At 41.9% G+C, this 18,605-nt stretch overlaps 1 protein-coding gene and 1 long non-coding RNA gene across 2 annotated transcripts in view; one reads left to right on the plus strand and one right to left on the minus strand.

Annotated features, from left to right (window-relative positions):
* LOC144584198 (uncharacterized) overlaps nucleotides 1-18,605 on the minus strand; it is a 465,271-nt gene that overhangs the window by 175,219 nt on the left and 271,447 nt on the right. The window lies entirely within an intron of this gene.
* The window catches only part of TCF7L1 (transcription factor 7 like 1), a 137,126-nt gene continuing 122,517 nt past the window's right edge, over nucleotides 3,997-18,605 (plus strand). Inside the window, exons 1-3 of the mRNA XM_072978999.2 lie at nucleotides 3,997-4,724; nucleotides 5,072-5,135; nucleotides 8,353-8,483. Of these exons, the coding sequence (XP_072835100.2) occupies nucleotides 4,461-4,724; nucleotides 5,072-5,135; nucleotides 8,353-8,483 (459 nt within the window). The 5' untranslated portion in view covers nucleotides 3,997-4,460. The remainder of the gene's footprint in view (nucleotides 4,725-5,071; nucleotides 5,136-8,352; nucleotides 8,484-18,605) is intronic.

Consider the following 18,605-nt stretch of genomic DNA (forward strand, 5'->3'; position numbering starts at 1 on the left):
AACACACCCTAGGACCCTTTGGAGGGTCACCCTGCCCCCCCGGGGGCCAGGGGTGGCAAAATTACCACCTTCAGGGACTCTTCTGAAGCTTCCCAAGCCTCAAAAGAGTCCCAGAAGGTGGCGATTTCGCCCGCGCTGGCCCCGCGGGGGGGGCAGGGTGAGCCTCCAAAGGGTCCTAGGATCTGTTCCAGAACCCTTGTGAGGCTCCCCCCACCCCCATGGGGCCAGCGGGGGCGAAATCGCCACCTTCTGGGACTCTTTTGAGGCTTGGGAAGCTTCAGAAGAGTCCCTGAAGGTGGCGATTTTGCCCCCTCTGACCCCGGGGGGGCAGGGTGAGTCTCTAAAGGGTCCTGGAAGGCTCACTCGGACTCTTGCGAGGCTCCCCCCACAGGGCCAGTGGGGGTGAAATCGCCAGCTTCACTCCATAAGATGCACAGACTTCCCCCCCCACTTTTTTTGGTGGGGGGGAAGTGTGTCTAATGGAGCAAAAAATACGGTATGTATCTTTTACTGATTATTCCATTGGGAAAATAAATGAATCTAGCCCAATCCAAATTACAGCTGGAACTTGGAAATAATGGGGAAGCAATTAACATGGTAGCCATAGAATAGTTATTTTAGAATTAAACAGAATGACATGAAATAAAGGAAATGAAATAGTGTTTTATTTTAGAAGATTAATTTTAAAAATATCTACTTCTCTGTTCAACACAATGCGAAAGCAGTACAGTGGACCTTCGACTTACAGACGGCTCGACTTACAGACTTCTCTGGCCACAAAATTTATTTATTTATTTGATTTGATTTGAATCCTGCCCATCTGGTCTATGTGACCACTATGAGCGGCTTCCAGTATAAGACAAACAATTAATAAAAACACATAGTTACATAAATCTACAAATGAAAATATGGAAACCAAGAAAATAGAGTAAAAATAAATAAAGGAGAAATGAGAAGAGAAAATCAAGTATTGACTGGAGGGAAGGCCTGAATAAACATCCATGTTTTTACTTGGCTTTTAAAGATACCCAGCGTAGGTTCGACTTGCAGCCTGAGAATCGACCTACAGACCAGAAAAAAAACAAAATGGAACAAAAACGGAACAAAAACGGCCGGTTACAGATTAATCAGTTTTCAATGCATTGTAGGCCAATGGAGACTCGACCTACAGACTTTTCGACCTGCACCCACCGTTCCAATACGGATTAATTCCGTAAGTAGAGGGTCCACTGTATTTCTACCATGAACCTTGAAAAGGTAGTAAGGATACTCATTCCAGTGATACTTCCAGATGTTAGCAAGACACAAAGCACTAGGATAGGAGGCCGATTGGAGCCTTCCAGATATTGCTGGACTGCTCCCCCCAGCAGCCCTTGCCAGCACAGCCTTATAGTGAAGGATACTAGGAGTGGCACTTCAAAAGGAGGATCACAAGTTGCCCATCTCTGCTCCAAAGCTCCATAGCCAAAGAGAAGAAGATGAACACAATAAATATCAGTCTGAATACCAGCTGCCAAGTCTCTGGACACCTGCTAGAGTCTCAATGAACTGCTGTGCTTCTCCACTTCCTCAAGCAGGAAATCAAATCACAAGGAAGCAACACTGGGAAGAAGGCAACTTAAATGCTTGTGCACCCACCTCCACCCATTCACAGCTGTTACTAGTGCTTAAGGTCAACATATGAAGGCATTTTTGTACGTGTTGTTCTTGTGCAACACTGCAAGACCACCATATTAAAAAAAACCAAGAGCAAAGGAAGGGACTTTGGAGAGAACCGGGGGGGGGGGATAACTTGGGCCCATCATGCCATTCAAAACAAGCAGAAAGTGGAGCAATTGTAACTTGTGAATCTTCCTGGGGTTCCAACAATTGTAGCATAATGTGTTGGAAGGTTAAATTTAGGAGGACAGCCTAAAATATAGGTGTGATATCAGGAAGATATAACTATAACCATATACATATAGTTTATATATAGTTATCCTGATATCACACCTGTATCTTAGGCTATATCACACCTACACAAGATCTGTGTGATAAATTTATATTGACTGTATCTAGAGGTGGCTCGTGGGACCAATGCGGAGCTTCACCCTGTAATTTCAAGAGGCACACCCTACCCCATCAAGAGCTCCTTGTGGCTTTAAAACTAGACTATTGAAGAAGGATGAGGGGAAAGAACTCAAAAATAGAGCTTGAGATATGGGGAGTTAAAATTATTCATGAAATAATTGAGTTGGAAGGGGCCTATCAGATCTTGAGTCCAACCTCCTGCTCAAGGCAGGAATCCAAATCAAAGCAGATCTGACAGATGGCTGTCCAATTTTCTCTTGAATGCCTCCAGTGTCGGAGTGCTCACCAATTCCTACTTACTAGGGATAGTCTCTGGGTGAGATCAGATGTCAAGAAAGGTGCCTGACTGATTGTGCTTCTGATTGCTCCCAAAGGGGTTGTTTTGCCAAGGCAATCTCCTTTAAAGTGACACTTTTATCTGTCGGGCAATTGTTCCAGCCTGGCCCCCAAAAGTAGTTGTTATACTGCTGGATCAAAAAGATCCAGCGTGCTCACAATTCAGGGTCAGCCTGGAACACTATTCTCCCTATGTTGTGTGATTGCTGGGAGACAGCATGCTCCAGACCATGTCACAAGCAGTCAAAATGCAAGCCTTGTGATTACACCCTCATTCTTCTTGCACCAGTACCTGCATTTGGCCTTTGGGAAGTCTCTGAAAGATCTGGGTAGCAGAGACACATCCAGCAGCAGAAATCTTGTAGCTAGTTTCATTCACTCCCACCGATCTGTATAAATTAAATCTGAGTTGCAACAGGTAGATTCACCCGTTCTCCTACATACAGTATCTAGTTAGGGTTTTCAGCTTAAAAGTTATTTCACAGGGTTCTGAGGATTAAAAATAGGAAAAAGGAGCACAGAATCTACTTTGTGCCCTGGGGGGGGGGGAGATGTGAATGTGACCAAATGTAAGTATTCAATCAGGAGTTACACCCTCTGGTTGTTGATCTGCAGCTCTCATCATCCTTCTCCATTGGCTCTGCTAGTTGGCTGGGACTGAAGGGAGCAGCAGTACAGTAAACATCTGGAGGGATGTGAATGCACACCAAATGCCAGGGGGGATGCCTTTGAGAATTTTAGTTCATCTATAAAAAGTATAGCTATATCCATTGTGGGATTATGACTGCATTTCTGAGCACATGTACTTGGCATCCAGCCCTGATGGAAGGGGTTGGGACCTACCTCTGAGTAAAATCACACACATAATGAGGGTAGTCAGGTGGCCAGACTATACAAAATTTATGGGTGGAAACCAAACTTGTTTACTCAGAAGGAACTCCCACAACATTCGATGGGGTTTACTCTCCAGAAAAAGAGTTTAGGTTTATACCACAGGTACTTTGCAAAGCCGTCTCTGAGGGGATCAGGCCACAAACACTCTTTTAACAAAGTTGGCTGAAATGCACAGTATACTGAGAGAAGCCCCTTTTATTAGGAGGTGGGGGTGGCGAAGAGGAAGGCTCAAAACAGGGACCGTTTGGGTGCCTTTGCAAAAGTCCCCCCCCTCCCAGAAATGGCCCAATTTCTCGCATTTTAACAAATAAATAGACGCTGCCTCTTTCCTCGCTTCCATGTGTTTGTTCAGTGAAGTTAGAACAATAAAATGGGGAGGGCCGAGGCGGGAGTGTGAGCACTTATTTACATTTCTAAAATGTTGGGAGGGTATGCAATTAACGCGAGGGGGGGGTGGAGGGGAAGGCGGGGGGGGAGGGGGGCTGCCGGGGCAGAGGAAACGAAGCACGGAGGAAGAGGAGGAGAGGGTTTGGGGGGGGTTGAAAGGGGTGTCCCCGAGCAAAAGTGGCTGCGCGTGGCGGGGGGGGGCAGCGCGTGCGTGCGCGGGTGGGGGGGACTCGTCCCTGTGGGCGACGGCGAAGGTGGGGTGGGGGGGCGTTCCCATCCCATCCCATCCCCCTCACTCCTCGGTCGGTCGGGGCGTCAATTTGCAGCGGGAGCTCCTCCTCTCCTCCTCCTCCACCACCCCGGCCCCTCGCGCTCATTCCCTCCCCGGGTGGGCGAACGAAGAGACCCCGCCGGCCGCCGACGCCACTTTCCAGGAGGAGCCTTTCTTTCTTTCTTTCTTTCTTTCTTTCCTTCCCTTGTTCTTTTCTTCCAATTTTTTTTTCGTGAGGTGCCCCCCCCCCAAAAAATCTCCTCCTTTCCCGCCTATCCTATTCCCCTTGACGCGGACCAAAAGAAGAAAAGCGCCCCAACCCGAAGCTCCGCGGCGGCGCCTTCTTCTTCTCCTCCTTCGCCCCTTCCCCCTCCCCTTCTCGCGAGTGTCAAAACTTTGTCGGGGCGGCGGCGGCGGCAAGACGGGGCTGAGGCGGGAGGCCGGGCTGAGGCAGGCGGGGTGCGGGGAGCGGCCCCCAGCCGCACCGGGACCCCGCCGCACTATGCCTCAGCTGCAGCCGGCCGGTGGGGGGAACGGCGGCGGCGGCGGCAGCGGCGCGGGTGGGGGCGGCGGCGGCGGCGGCGCGAGTAGCAGCGACGATCTGGGCGCCCCGGACGAGCTCATCCCTTTCCAGGACGAAGGCGACGAGCAGGACAAGGGGAGCGGGGGCCGCGGCTCGGCTCACGGCGACCTGGACGAGCTCAAGTCGTCGCTGGTCAACGAGTCGGAAAACCGCAGCTGCAACACCTCCGGCTCCGATTCTGAGGTAAAAAAAAAAGTTTTTATGGCGGAGAGCGGGAGGGGAGGGGAGGCCCACAAAAAGAGGAGTGAGGGAGACGGGAGAGGGCGGAGAGGCAGGGATTTTTGAGGAGGGGGCGCCAGAGTCAAAGCTTGGGCGGGCGGGCGGGCAGGGAGGGGGGTATAAAGAGGCCGAGATGGGCGGAGGGGGGCCCCCGAAAATGCCGCCAGCGTGAGGGCACCGAGGGGCTGTGTTTTAGGAGACGAGGAGCCTGGGCGGGAGAGGGGCGCGCGTTGCTCAGTCACCTAAACCCGCCCTCTCTCTGTTTTTTTTTTGCCTCTCTCTCTCTCTCCCCCCCCCCTCAACTACCACAGGCGGAGAGGCCGCCTCAGCAACCCCGGGAAAGTTTCCAGCAGCCGCGGGAGTCTCCAACCGAAGGTAGTGATTTCCTCGCCCTCCACTCACCCCCTTTTCAGAGATGACGCGAAAGCGACCTATGTCTAGGTTGCCGGGGGGGGCGGCGGCGGGGGGGCAAAAGAAGACGGGCGGGGAGGAGGAGGAGGACCTCGGGCTGGTAGATAATGGCTCCCCCCTCCGCTTCCTCGAACGACTAGGACTAACTACAACTTCTCCCGTGACTCCTGAATTTCTTCCCTTCCCTTCCCTTTCTGGGACGAGGAGGAGCTTCCTCTCGCCTCGCCCGGCCTCCCGTCTCTCTCTCTCGTTCGCCTGAGCTGCGGGTGTCGCGGCCGCCCCCTTCTGGCCCCGATCCTGCCGCCCCCCCCTCCCCGGGAGGCAGCCTGGCAATCTCTGTGGCTCACTCGGGGGCTGGTGCCGTCAAGTTATTTGGGAAGTTTCCTTGTAATTTGACGAGACTCGCTCCTCGTCGTTTTTCTCTGGGTTTCATCTCTGCAGACGAGTGCATGCATGCACTCACCCGCTGAATCTGAAGCCCGTGAAACCCACCCAAAGCCGGCTAAAATGTCTTAGTTGTTAATATATTGTAAGACTTTTCCTTGTGTTTCGGTGTCACATGTTCAGAGGGCAAAAGTCTAATGCCACAATATTCTTCCTGTCTGAAAACACTGCCCATGAAATTAGTGGAATTTTAGACAATTTTGATGCAGTTCTCTAAGGGTTTAGAACACTTGCAAGGCTGATTTGCATTCATACATCATGGTGATAATTATATATCTCATTAGCTCTCACTAGGTGACCCTACTTTTCAGTATTATTTATTACATTTATACCTCACTTTTCCACTAAAAAACAGCACTCAAGGCAAGCTAGTAAACTTCTTAAAATAATGAAAATAAATAAAACTGCATTTATCTAAAAAGAATAAAATCAAATAAACCAATTCCACAATAAAATCATTAAACTCAAGTAATTACACTAAGATTATTAAAATCAACAGAGGGTATAAGTTAAAAACACAGCAGGGCAGAGTAGACAAAAAAAGGGGTTTTTTGTTGCTTTTATCAGATTTCTTGTGACATAAATGTGCCACATTAGATGGTTCAGTTTTTTTCTTGTATCTGCCATCCACATATTATTATTTAAAACTAAAACATGAAGTGTATGTTTGGAAGCAAATTCTGTTGAAACCAGTGGGCCTTATTTCCGTATACATGTTCATAAATGTGTCTTAGGTTTTCTTAATAATGCACTCCAAGCATATTTATTCAGAATTAAGGCCCATACAGTTCAGTGGGAATTACGCCTTTGCAGATGAGCACAGAATTAGAATCTCAAAGTGTTTCTCATGTGTGGTACCTAGTGTGGTGTAGTGAATAGAATGATGGACTAGGATGCTGAAGACTAGGGTTCAAATCTCCACTTTTTTTTTTTACTTATATACCGCCCCATAGCGCTACAAGCAGTCTCCAGGCGGTTTACAATTTTAATTATACAGGCTACACATTGCCCCCCCAGCAAGCTGGGTACTCATTTTACCGACCTCGGAAGGATGGAAGGCTGAGTCAACCTTGAGCCGGCTACCTGGGATTTGAACCCCAGGTCGTGAGCACAGTTTTAGCTGCAATACAGCGTTTTAACCACTGGGGCAGCAGAACTAGTAAAACCACTCCTTAAATACTATATCTCACCTTGAAAAGCCTATCAGGGTCCAGCTTGTCAGTTCTGACTTGATGGCACGTAACTAACTATTGCTTATATCTGTTCCTTGCTTCAGCCCTCTTTCCTGACTCCCCTGACAACTTTGACTGCCTGTGCGTGAAGTAGAAATTGTCAGTGTTAGGGTAGTTCATTTTACTGATCATGACAGTCATTGATATTTAACCTATGGTATAGTTGTGGGATTATGTGCCTGGTGCTTGTCTAAATTTATAAAATCTCACTGAGTTAATTGTGATGTATTAATGTAAATCAGCCTTGCAAATATATTCACAAAAATTACTGTAAAGCAAATGTTTTTAGCAAACCTGTATTTCTCTCATATCAGTATTAGAAATATACAGCCGAAATGTTTTTAAATACCACTATCTTCTGTGAAATTTTTTTCTTGGTCACCTGAGGGCAACAGTAACAGCTGGTTTCCTGTAGCAAGTATTCATGCATGATGTAATTTCCAAAGAAGCACTGTGGTAGTCCTCAGTGTGCTGACAAAATTAAGCATTGTTGCTTTATCTATTGTTTGTGTCCTCACCTGATCATGATTGACACCATCATGGGAATATGTATAAATATAGAAGAAGTGTTTTAGCGCTTGTGTTGAATAAAGTGATGATCCATAAACTCTTAACATTAAATAAATCTGTTAGTTTAAAGTGTCATAGTATTTTTCTTTCCCCCTTTTCTTTTTCATTTTTAATGTTGCCAACAAGTGTGATGTGGTTGCTTAAAACTGTGGTTTATAATGGAGTGAGTTTTGTGTAGCTTTCCAAATGTTGGACCACAGTTTCCATGACCGTTAGTTGTTCTCACTAGGATTTATAGCAGAACACAACAACATCTGGAAAGCCACATTCTCCCCACTCTTGACTTAGCACATTTAAATGGGGACTGTGATTCTTTATAGAAACATACATGTTCTCTTTTGGGAGTAACATAATACAATCAGTTGTACATGGCTAAATTCAATCAAGATTATATCACGTTTGTTCAAAGTAAATTGTTTTAGGTTTTGGGTACTAAGTTGATTGCAGGATTTGGTGAGTGCAAGTTATAAACAGGTTTAAGTGGTTTGTGAATATCAGTACTAATTTCTGTTATGTGATTCTAGTTAAAAACTTGATCCTTATTTTCTTTAATTTTTGTAGTTTTTGCATCTTAAAGACTGAAATCCTGTTAGTACAGCTGTCTGACTAACACTGATCGTGTCACTAGCAGGAGTAATTTTCTCAAATTAATTATTTCCTGTTGATCCCATGGCTCCACTGTAATCTTTTTCATCATGTGAAAACAATGGGAGTTTTTGGACAAGACTTTGCCCTCCTGTCCCACAGCTTCCATGCATGGGAGCCATGGGACAGAAGTAGGAAAATTTCTGAAACTCACTCCCTGCTGATGACATCATCAGTCTTCCACAGGCATAGTTAAGGTAACCGGATTTCAGCCATTGTGTCTTGATATGCTTGTTTTTACAATTTTACCCCTCACATGTCTCTTCCTGAATGTTTTTGTTCGTTCATAGTAATCAGAAGACAGCAAGATGGAGGCTTCTTCAAAGGGGCTCCTTATCCAAGTTATCCCTTCCTGATGATCCCGGAGCTGGGAAGTCCCTATCTTCCCAGTGGAGCCTTGTCCCCAAGTGGTGCCCGAACAGTAAGTGGTTTGCTTAACTTTGAGGTCATAGTGATTGAAGTTTTCCTTCCTTTTCCATGAGAGGAATTGAGATAGATGGGATTCCTTTGTGCCCCTTTACCTCACAAATAAAACAAAATTCTATTATTGCAGGAAAATAAACGTTATCTGAAGAAAATTCTTGCTATATGTACTTCTTCTCCAGACTTGAATCTGAATATAGGCATTTTTTTTGTATAATGTCTAATGGTCAGTTTTCGATTAATGGTCATAATGTTTAATGGTCAGTAATGATTTACAGAACCAAAGATATTTCACTGCTGTTGATGATTATAAATGATTTGGTTTGAATGGAGTTGAACTGAATTGGTGTTAAATGACCAGAAAAGCAATCTTAGAGTTGTGATTGGTACCTTGAAGAGGATGTCGACCTTATAGTTGGGGTCAGGGAGCACAATAAGCAGAAAACTAGCTTGTTGCTTGCTTGGTAAACAACAGGAAAGGATTACTATACAGTAGTTCAAATTCAACCAGAAGCTACCCAGTATGGGTCTCTGTGAAAAAGAAACTTCATATTAAGAGCATTAGGAAAAGAATTAAAAGTAAAAGCGCCCCTATGATGTTTAATTTTTATAAATGTTTGATGGTAACCATGCCTGGAATACTATGTATAATTCTAGTCCAGTTCTAAAATGAAGTTGTAGACCTGGAAAATGTGCAATAAAGGGCATCCAGAATGAGTAGGGGACTGGAAGTTGGATAGATTAGTAAAGAAACTAAAGTACATTTCTCAGTGTAGTATTATTAATTTAAAATAGGCTATGAAAAAAGATTTGTGTAGCATGAGGTATTTAGGTATTTTTTACGACCCAGTAAGCTTCCCGTACAGAAAATATTTCAAGTAGTATTTTGAAGAGCTGTTTGGGGGCTCATATTTGACTCAAATGATGAATGGTGAAGTAACTTAATAAGTTTACACTCTCGTTGTGTGTCAGTGTTAATAAAAATTGTGTGAAATTTTGCCAATTTTGAATCTGTTTTCATTGTTTAGGTTTCTGTTGTACAGTATTGTATTTTGAAATACCTTGTTTTTTAATGCAGGAGAAAATGAAATTATAATGAGGTATAAAATATAAAGAAAGAATAGATTTTATTGTTGGAGGATTTCAGTGAATAATAAACCCATTAGTAAGAAAGGTTACAAACCTTTTGTATCTTGTCTTTGAACTATAGGCCATTCCACTGAATAAATTAGTATTTTTTTTCAACTTGAGAATATATGTCCTGTTGTAAGCACTTTTAAAACCACCACCAGTCCTTGAACATGTTTGTTTTACAAATGGTTCAAGGAGAATATATTTGTTATTCGTTGCATTTTGTTCCTCTCTTGGCTTAAGGAAGAGTAGGGAAGTCAACTTTTGCATCTGACTTAACACTTGACTGTAAATGTTGACTGGCAAAGTAATGAATAAAAGGCTTGGAAAAAGCTAGTCACAACCTCCATTCTGTTGTTTGCTCTGCTTTTCTCCTTTAAGGGGAGGACTTAAGATTTTTAAAAGCTGTTAATGGGCTGACATTGTGTGTCCCTACAGACATTTAAAGAAGTGATTAAGCAAATTGACCAAGCCTTAGACAGCTAATCAAATCCCCCAAGTACCAATTCCAGTTCCAAACTATACAAATGCCATAACCCTCAGGAACTCATTGTGTTCTGTGTTCAGTAAGAATTCTCTGCTCCCATCCTTATCATGCTTAAATATGAATGTGTTCTTTTCATTTGTGTTGTGCCATGACCATCATATCTGCTATCTGTTTCCTCATCAAGAATCTCTACTCTTGTTACTTTATTGTGAAGACCAAGTAATTGCCTTTGAGCTAATGCATACAAACCGAGATGTTTTGTAATGTGAATAAGGTTTTAATAATGATTATGGGGGCTGCCCTTCAGTTAAATAAATCTCAACTCAATTCTGAGTTTTAGTTGAAGAAACTTGATATATTTTCATGAACTGCTTATCAATGATAGCAGTGGTTTGGGAAAAAAACTACTTCCTTTCTGTTTAGATGACATGTAGGATTTATATAACTTTTCTGTGAATTGCAACAGACATTATTTTAGGGGTATTCTCTCTTGTGTGTGAGAGAAGGGGGAATGCCTGTAAGATAGTGCTTACCACCTCCATAAGTAATTGTCGTAAAAATAATTGTTTAAGTTTTGCTGAGGCAGTCAGTGTACAGTGGTGCCTCGCTTAGCGATTGCTTCATTTAACAACGAAATTGCTTAGCAATGACTTTTTCGGAGTGTTTTTACGCTTCGTTTAATGATGGTCCCTATGGGCGATTTTCGCTTAGCGATGGTTGGGACCATGCTTTGCATAGTGATTAAATTTTGGGTCCCCTGTTTCGCTTAACGATGGTTTAAACAGCCTCATGTTTGCTGTTTTAAAAATGTTTTTCTGTTATTTATAAAGTTAAAGTTTACTGTTTAAAATGTTTGAAATCATAAAGTGCACTTAATAAACCCTTTGTTAACCAAATTTGACTTTGTTCTGACTCTTTTTTAATTTGTTGTTGTATTTTTCCCCCCATTGAGATGCATTTCAATTGGGGAACCGCGTTTCGCTTAGCAATGTTTCCTATGGCGATTTTCGCTTAAGGACGGCAATTCATTCCTATACTCTGGTTTCTCTTCAGATCGCATAAATCTTTCGCCTTTCACTGTATTGAGTTTTAAATCTATTAGTATATTTGAGTTTCTTGCTGTGATTGTGCTTCGTGGATGCTAGTAAACCAGATGTTGTCAACCCCCAGTATGTGGCTCGGTGCCAGTCCCTGGCCTGAGCTCAACCGGGCCGCGAAGACAGACCTCTCGCCCCACCCCCCACTCACTCGCCCCCGCAAAGGCTGTTTGCGCCTGCACGCACGCTTGTGCGCATGTGCGAACAGCAGCGCTTGTGCAGTCGTGCACTCATGCACATGCCCAAATGGCAGCGCTGCCGTCGCACATGCGCATGAACACCGCACTGCCATTTGCACGTGCGTATGAGTGCCGCACTGTCGTTTGCGCATGCACAATAGTGCAGGGGTGTCACGCCTTCCCCAGCCGGTCCGCAGACCAAAAAAGGGTTGGGGACCGCTGTAGTAAACCATAGAAAGGTGGAGTAATAACTGGATAGTTATACTGCAATTATATGGAAATTATTCTGTTAAATTGTAGCCATATGTTGCTGTTGTGTTTCCTGCTAAATAGCACTAAGAAAGCACTAAAAGGGCCATGGTGGCACTGCGGGTTAAACTGCAGTAGCCTCTGTGCTGCAAGGTCAGAAGACCAGCTGTCGTAAGATCGAATCCACACGATGGACTGAGTTCCCGTCGCTTGTCCCAGCTCCTGCCAACCTAGCAGCTCGAAAGCATGCAAATGCTAGTAGACAAATAGGTACCACCATTGTGGGAAGGTAACAGTGTTCCATGTCTAATTCGCACTGGCCACGTGACCATGGAAACTGTCTACGGACAAACGCTGGCTCTACAGCTTGGGAGACGGGGATGAGCACCGCCCCCTAGAGTCGGATACGACTCGACTAAATGTCAAGGGGAACCTTTACCTTTACCTAGCACTAAGAACAAGTGTTTTGGCATGGGATACTGACCTAGAGATCTCTATAGGTCTTATTTATTAGGTCTTATTTTTATTTATTTGCCTTTAGAACTAAAGTGAATAGTTCTTCTGTGTATCAACATGGCATCTAAACATTGAACTTCTTCCGTAGTTTCATAGGTCAGGCATATAATACTGTGTTCATTTTGTTTACATTTTGGTAGTTGCTTTTTATTTCTCCAGTTATTTCTGATAGTATGAATAGGTTTTTAAGGATCATTTTAGCCATTTCAGTGTTCTATGACTATGTGACATGTATAGTTACTATTTAAATAATAAAAGTGACAGAAATTAAAATATGATTTTCTTGATTCATTCTATTTAATAATCTGAATATAGCTGGGAGAAGGCATATTCCACTGTCCATCTCTGAGTTTCCTTCCTTCCTTCCTTCCTTCCTTCCTTCCTTCCTTCCTTCCTTCCTTCCTTCCTTCCTTCCTTCCTTCCTTCCTTCCTTCCTTCCTTCCTACCTACCTACCTACCTACCTACCTACCTACCTACCTACCTACCTACCTACCTACCTACCTACCTACCTACCTACCTACCTACCTACCTACCTACCTACCTACCTACCTACCTACCTACCTATACGGTAAGTCTCTAGCTCCTTACTTATGGAGAGAGATGTTCATGCATGCAGGTAGTATCCTATTCAGTTGCTCTCACTAAGAAACTGTATAATTCAGTCATTTAAATACAATTTAACCTAAATGTGACTGAAGAGATTTAACTGTTCTGCCTCTTCTACAACAATTCCCTACCCTGTCCCATGAAATTAATAAAAATGGAGAAAAGATTCTGTCTGCCTGGGTACTTCTACAGGAGAATGTCTTGATGACCTTATTGATTGCTAAGGGCTAGTTCTGTTGTGACAAAAATATCATGAGTTAATTTGCTGCTTCATGAACGTGTTTGTACCAGCAGCAACAAGGCAGACAAGGCCACTGTCTGCCAGAGATAACGCAACAATGAAAATGGAAACTCAAGACTCTGGTATGGCGTAGGAGAGGAAAATGTGCAGCAGCACATCAGTGCTTAAATGGATTATGAAATGGAATCAAACAGATTTTTCAAATTTTTGTGATCCATCAGCCTGTAAAACAATAGCTCTAGCATTTGTTCAGATTTAGCAATCACCTGTAATATATGTTGAAGATAATGCTGACATGATACCAGTAACGTTCTTGCTTACTCATTTTGATGCTGTACCTGAAGAAATAGTGAGTCAAAATAGCTTTTAAAAAAAATCATACACACAAGATTCCCTCTAAGTTCCGCATGCAACTCTGCGTCTCTCTGTGCAGTGATCATTTCAACCCCTTTGGTTCTGCTTGTGATGTAACCCTGCGCATAGGGGGACAGAGTCAGGAGTGTAAGAGATGGAGCCCTACCCAGCGGGGCTAAAAATTAGAGGGTATGTTGCATATACATATACTATGGGGATTTCAGGTGTGCATGTACATAGACAGCAGTAGTAATAATTGGATCCTAGATTCTTAGTTCAGATCTGTGTTTTGCATACATGAATTTATGCTCTTTTGAGAGTTAATTTGAGTGCCTGAATATATGTATTGGGGAAAAGTGTGGTTAGCGCTAGACTTTGTTGGAATCTGTGGCAACCTTCATCATGACCAGCTAAATATCATTGTTTCATTGGTAGCACTCCAAGCATACCCAATGTGGTATAGTACATAGTCTGATGGGCTAGGACTCAAGAAAACAGGGTTCAGATCCTCATTGTGCCACGGAAACTCACAATGGGAGGAATGGAATCAGTAAAACCACTCCCTGAATACCTCACTTACCTTGAAAACCATAGGAGGGTCAACATAAGCAGGTTACAATATAAGGGTATATACCTGCAAGCATAGATCCAATCTATGTTGTACAAACTGATCCTCTGTGTGAAAGGGAAGGAAGATAATGAATTGAGAATTACAATGATTTTTATGGAGTGCTTTTTGATAAAGAGTACAAAGGAAGATGTTTTTAAAATAAAATAAAATAGATTGATTCTGGTTTGTTAATCTATTAGAAATTTTGGTATTCTGATCTTTTTATACAAGTGAACTGAAATTGCCTTACAGCATGAAAACATAATACACAAAACATAAGAAGTTATGAGAAGATATCACAAAATACAAATATAGGAAAAACATTAAAATAATAAGGTGAAGAGGTCAGTTAAAAACTCTCCCAAAGAGCAGTGTCTTGAGCCAAAGTATTAAAATGCTGGAATTTGATGTCTGTGTTTCAGGAAGAAATTCACAGAGGAAATATAATAATATCGTGCCAGTAAGGTGCTGCATCTCATAACTGTTTATCTCACAGTTCATCATTCTTAAAAACTCTGATCACAGGTTAAATTGCCAAGAAATCTCGGATTGAAAATTCAGTATAAATTATATTAATTGAGAAGCCTCAAGGGTCACTTCTAGGAGTGCTTTCCTTGAAGAGTGCTTTCTTTCCCCATTGTTCAGCTTTGCTGGACTACACAGTGGATATGTGGGGTCTGAACCTGATGTGATGATCTTTGCTGCTGCTTTCTACAGGGACCTAGATATGCATACAATCCTGTATTCCACAATACAGAAAGAAACATACCTCAGCATTAATTGAAAGAAAGTTGTTTTTGTAGACTCTTTGGCGCTAGTGGGGGGGGATGTTTTCAGACACTTCTTGCTGTCTAGCTCACTGCAGATAATACATTCAAAATAATATGGCCAACCTGAGCAGAGTGTGGTAACACCTTCAGCTCAAGTTGGTTCAATTCAGTTTGTTGCCTTCTGCAGTTTGGCAGCCCAGGTGACCGTCTACCTCAGCTACCCGTGAATAGCGTTGCAATAAATCAGGGAATTGTAAAAATATTTTCATACTATGCAGAGCTGCTCTGTCTGCCTGATCCAAGGTATTAAGGGACAGAAATTTTAGGATGTGTAAAAATCAATCTTCTGCTTTACTTTGCTGTTTTCAATAAGATAGAGTTTAATGTCCAAAGTGAGAGATCTGATTATCATCATCATTATTATTTGAATAGGCAGCAGTTCTTTATTTGAAAAATTAAACATATATTAAGCTTGGAAACATCTTGTTTTTCCTTCTCTTGACACTGGAAGGCTTACAGAATCTCTTTCTGACTTCTTAATCTCATTATGTGCACTATTCTTCAAAAGTTTTTTTGTTTTGCAAAAGGGAGGGCTACAGACTTACTGAAATTTCCAGATGTTAAACGTTGCCTCAGATTTTAAGTGCTCCACATCAGCAATATAATTCTGGGCATGCATGCTGTTTGTTATCTTGTTAACAGAGTGAAAGTTTTTTTTAATGAAGATGTATTTTATTAGAGATGGTTCCTTCACCTTTTAAAAGATGAAAGTAATAAAATGCTAAGGCTTTTAATGAATTTTTTCTTTAGTACCTTGTGTTGATCATCATTATAATTTTGTTTGCCTGACACGTCTATAATACAGAAGTATACGTCCGTAATATAGGAGAATGAAAAGGAATTACAATATTTTCCATTAAAAAGACAGAAAAAATGTGGCAAAGGGAGGCGTGGTGGCCATAGGTTCTTATGCACATTTCCTTGTATTTATGAGTCTCAGATATGTAAGTTATTAAAATGATGAAAGTATTTGTGACAAAGGCCTGTGATTGGTTAGCACACACCCTTGTTTGCTTGCTCACAGATAAGTTTCTTCAATTTTGATTATTTTCAGTGGGATTAAAAAACACAGTTGTGTAGAATTGCTGCTTTAATTACGATCACACCCCTCTTCCTTGACTCTGGTTTTCCCTCAGCATTGTAGAATTATCATCCCCTTTGTTCTGCAAACCTGAATTAGGCAACATCTCTTAAGAAAACTCCCCGTAAGTTAAATTTTCATGATTCCATCTTTTCTATTTTCAGGGAGATAAATTAATGAAGTTCTCTGTGAGAAGGATTACTAGTATCAGAATCCTGGCGTTCACAAATTACTTTAGTCTAGTCACCCTTTTTTGCTTTGGTGAGGTTTTGATATGTTACTAGAACACTATTTAATTGATACACAGTTAAACTAGTCTGTTTTAATTTATTGCATGAATTACCGTCTTGTGTGGTCTTCCAGAAATTACAAATAAAATCAATTCACCTTGCTGTTGTTTGTAAAGAATTTTAGCAGTAGAGAGTAGATTATCTGAGGTTGTGTGTTTTTTGTCCAAGAGGTATTTTACCGGCAAATAAAAACTTTTAGAATGGAATGTTGTTATTTTGCTACCTCAGAGTGTGACAGTGGCAGCTGGATACAACCATGGACTTTCAGAATTTCCTGTACAAATGGCAAGGGATATTTTGAGTAACTAGCAGAAGAGAAGATGGAATTAATCAGCATTTGAAGTTGTTTGCTGGGTTTTAAAGATATGGTGTTGCTGGCTCCTCTTCTCAGAAAAAAAAATCAGCTCTTTTTATTGTCTTCTGGTGAGAAGAATTTTAGAAAGTTAGAAAGAAGCTTGAGTGTTTTGGGTAAGCTCTTCTTTCTTGGGTGAATGTCTGTTTCTTATTTAGAGTTATTGTTTTGTTACATTCTTATTCTTGCTGTAACTGCTTCAGGCATGAGATAAACCTCTAATTCTGTGTGCACTGAAAAAAAAAAGCTTTTTGGGATGAGTTGCAGCTGCTTTCCTACCTAGCAAATGCAGAATGAGGGTATTCTGGGGAAGCAATTTCATTGCAACTAAAAACTGATTTCTGTACTGTATATGGACTTCAGTAGGAGGGGTTTGTCAATTTGGCTAATCCAGAAGAAATAGAAACAATGTTATACTATCATGTTTCTGAAATAGCAGTTTGTTGTGTTGGGGCACTGCTGGTTTCCAAATACATTCTTTCTGCACTGCAATGCAAATCCAGTTGAAAAATGGTAGGAGTGAGTTAGTCTGTTTTACTTATTTCTTGGTTTCTAATTGATGTTGGAATTTTGCTGCTTTAGTGTTGTTTTCATTTGATACAAACAGATAAACAAGACACTCAGATTTACATATTTCTCTGTGGAGGTGCAGGGTGGTGAAATTAGTGCCTTCCTGACAAGCTTGAGTAGAGCTTGCTTCTATAGATACAATAACTACTTTTTGAAAAACATTTTAATGTCCTTACAGCAGACAAAGAAGTTGCACTAAATTCTGAATACCATATAATCCATATATTTGCTTCTTGTCAGCAGGAAGCGAGAAGCACTATAGCCTTCTTGAAAAGGCCTATTAATTAATGACAGTGTAAGAAGAAAACTGGACGAGATGGAAGCGACCAACATGAATTTGACCCAACTCCGGGAGGCAGTGGAAGACAGGAGGGCCTGGCGTGCTCTGGTCCATGGGGTCACGAAGAGTTGCACACGACTTGACGACTAAACAACAAACATGAAGAAAGCTATAGTATGTTTGTTGATACTTCATAAGACAGTAGGTAAAGAAGGCCAGCAGCAGCATGAAGTTGTGGCTGTAGCAACAGCAGCAGCAAAAGATAATATAATAATAAAAAGATGAAAAGGGTTCAGGCTTGGACAGGGAGAAAAGTTAGGTTGAATATGGCTCTGTATCTAACTCCAACTGATAAAGGATAACTGTTGAAAGTGATTACAGCAGAACACATTAGGTATTACAGAGCTAAGAAGTGAATGAATTAGTATGTTACATTGCCTAAACTTTTAATCAGTTATAATTGTGTTGGAGCATATGATTTCTTTCCATTTTTTGCCGTACTTCAAGGTGTTTCCTACCTAAAATGTACCTAACAGATTTTTACTTTGCCCAACCATGCTGTTTGTCATTACCAGAGAATGAGCAACTATCTTGGAAAGAACAGTAAAGTGGTAGCTGTCATCACAGACCATCCATCCTGGCTGCACCCACTATTGCTCCCATTTTGCTGCTGCTGCATAATATATGTGTGTAGTGTCATGACTTACTTGCAAGGTTGTTCAAGAATTTTTATGCTGTCTTAACATTTATTGTTAATAGTACGTTATCGTAAGTTTTTGCAGGTGTATTTGGTGTTCATACATTGACACCTTTCACATATTTTGCTTAATTTAAATTTTTCTTTGACCTAGAGATTATTCCTGGAATGCTCTATTGAAGTGCAGTAAATATTTAACTGTAAGCAAATTTGGATAAAATGACTTTTTTTCTTTGCTTCCTATGAATAACAAAGAATATGTGTTCGTAGTCAGAAGCCTTCCTTTTAGAGCAGGCAGGCACACAAAGACATGGTGGTGATCAACTTTAGACACTCTTGGATGAGGTTCACTATCTGTGTTCATTTTAGGCCTGGCTTTAAGGACTGAGTCTTTCTTGGTTGTCCTGGTGGATAATAGTAAATGTGTGAGATAGAGACAGAAGTGTGTCTGTTAAGATTCTCTTGATTTTTGTGGGCATCACAATACCTTTCAGTACTCTCCCAAGTTGCATTTCATCATTGAACTTTCAAGGCACCACTCTAAGTGGT

Source organism: Pogona vitticeps, chromosome 8 (assembly GCF_051106095.1).
Source record: "Pogona vitticeps strain Pit_001003342236 chromosome 8, PviZW2.1, whole genome shotgun sequence".
In the NCBI taxonomy this organism is placed as follows: Eukaryota; Metazoa; Chordata; class Lepidosauria; order Squamata; family Agamidae; genus Pogona; species Pogona vitticeps.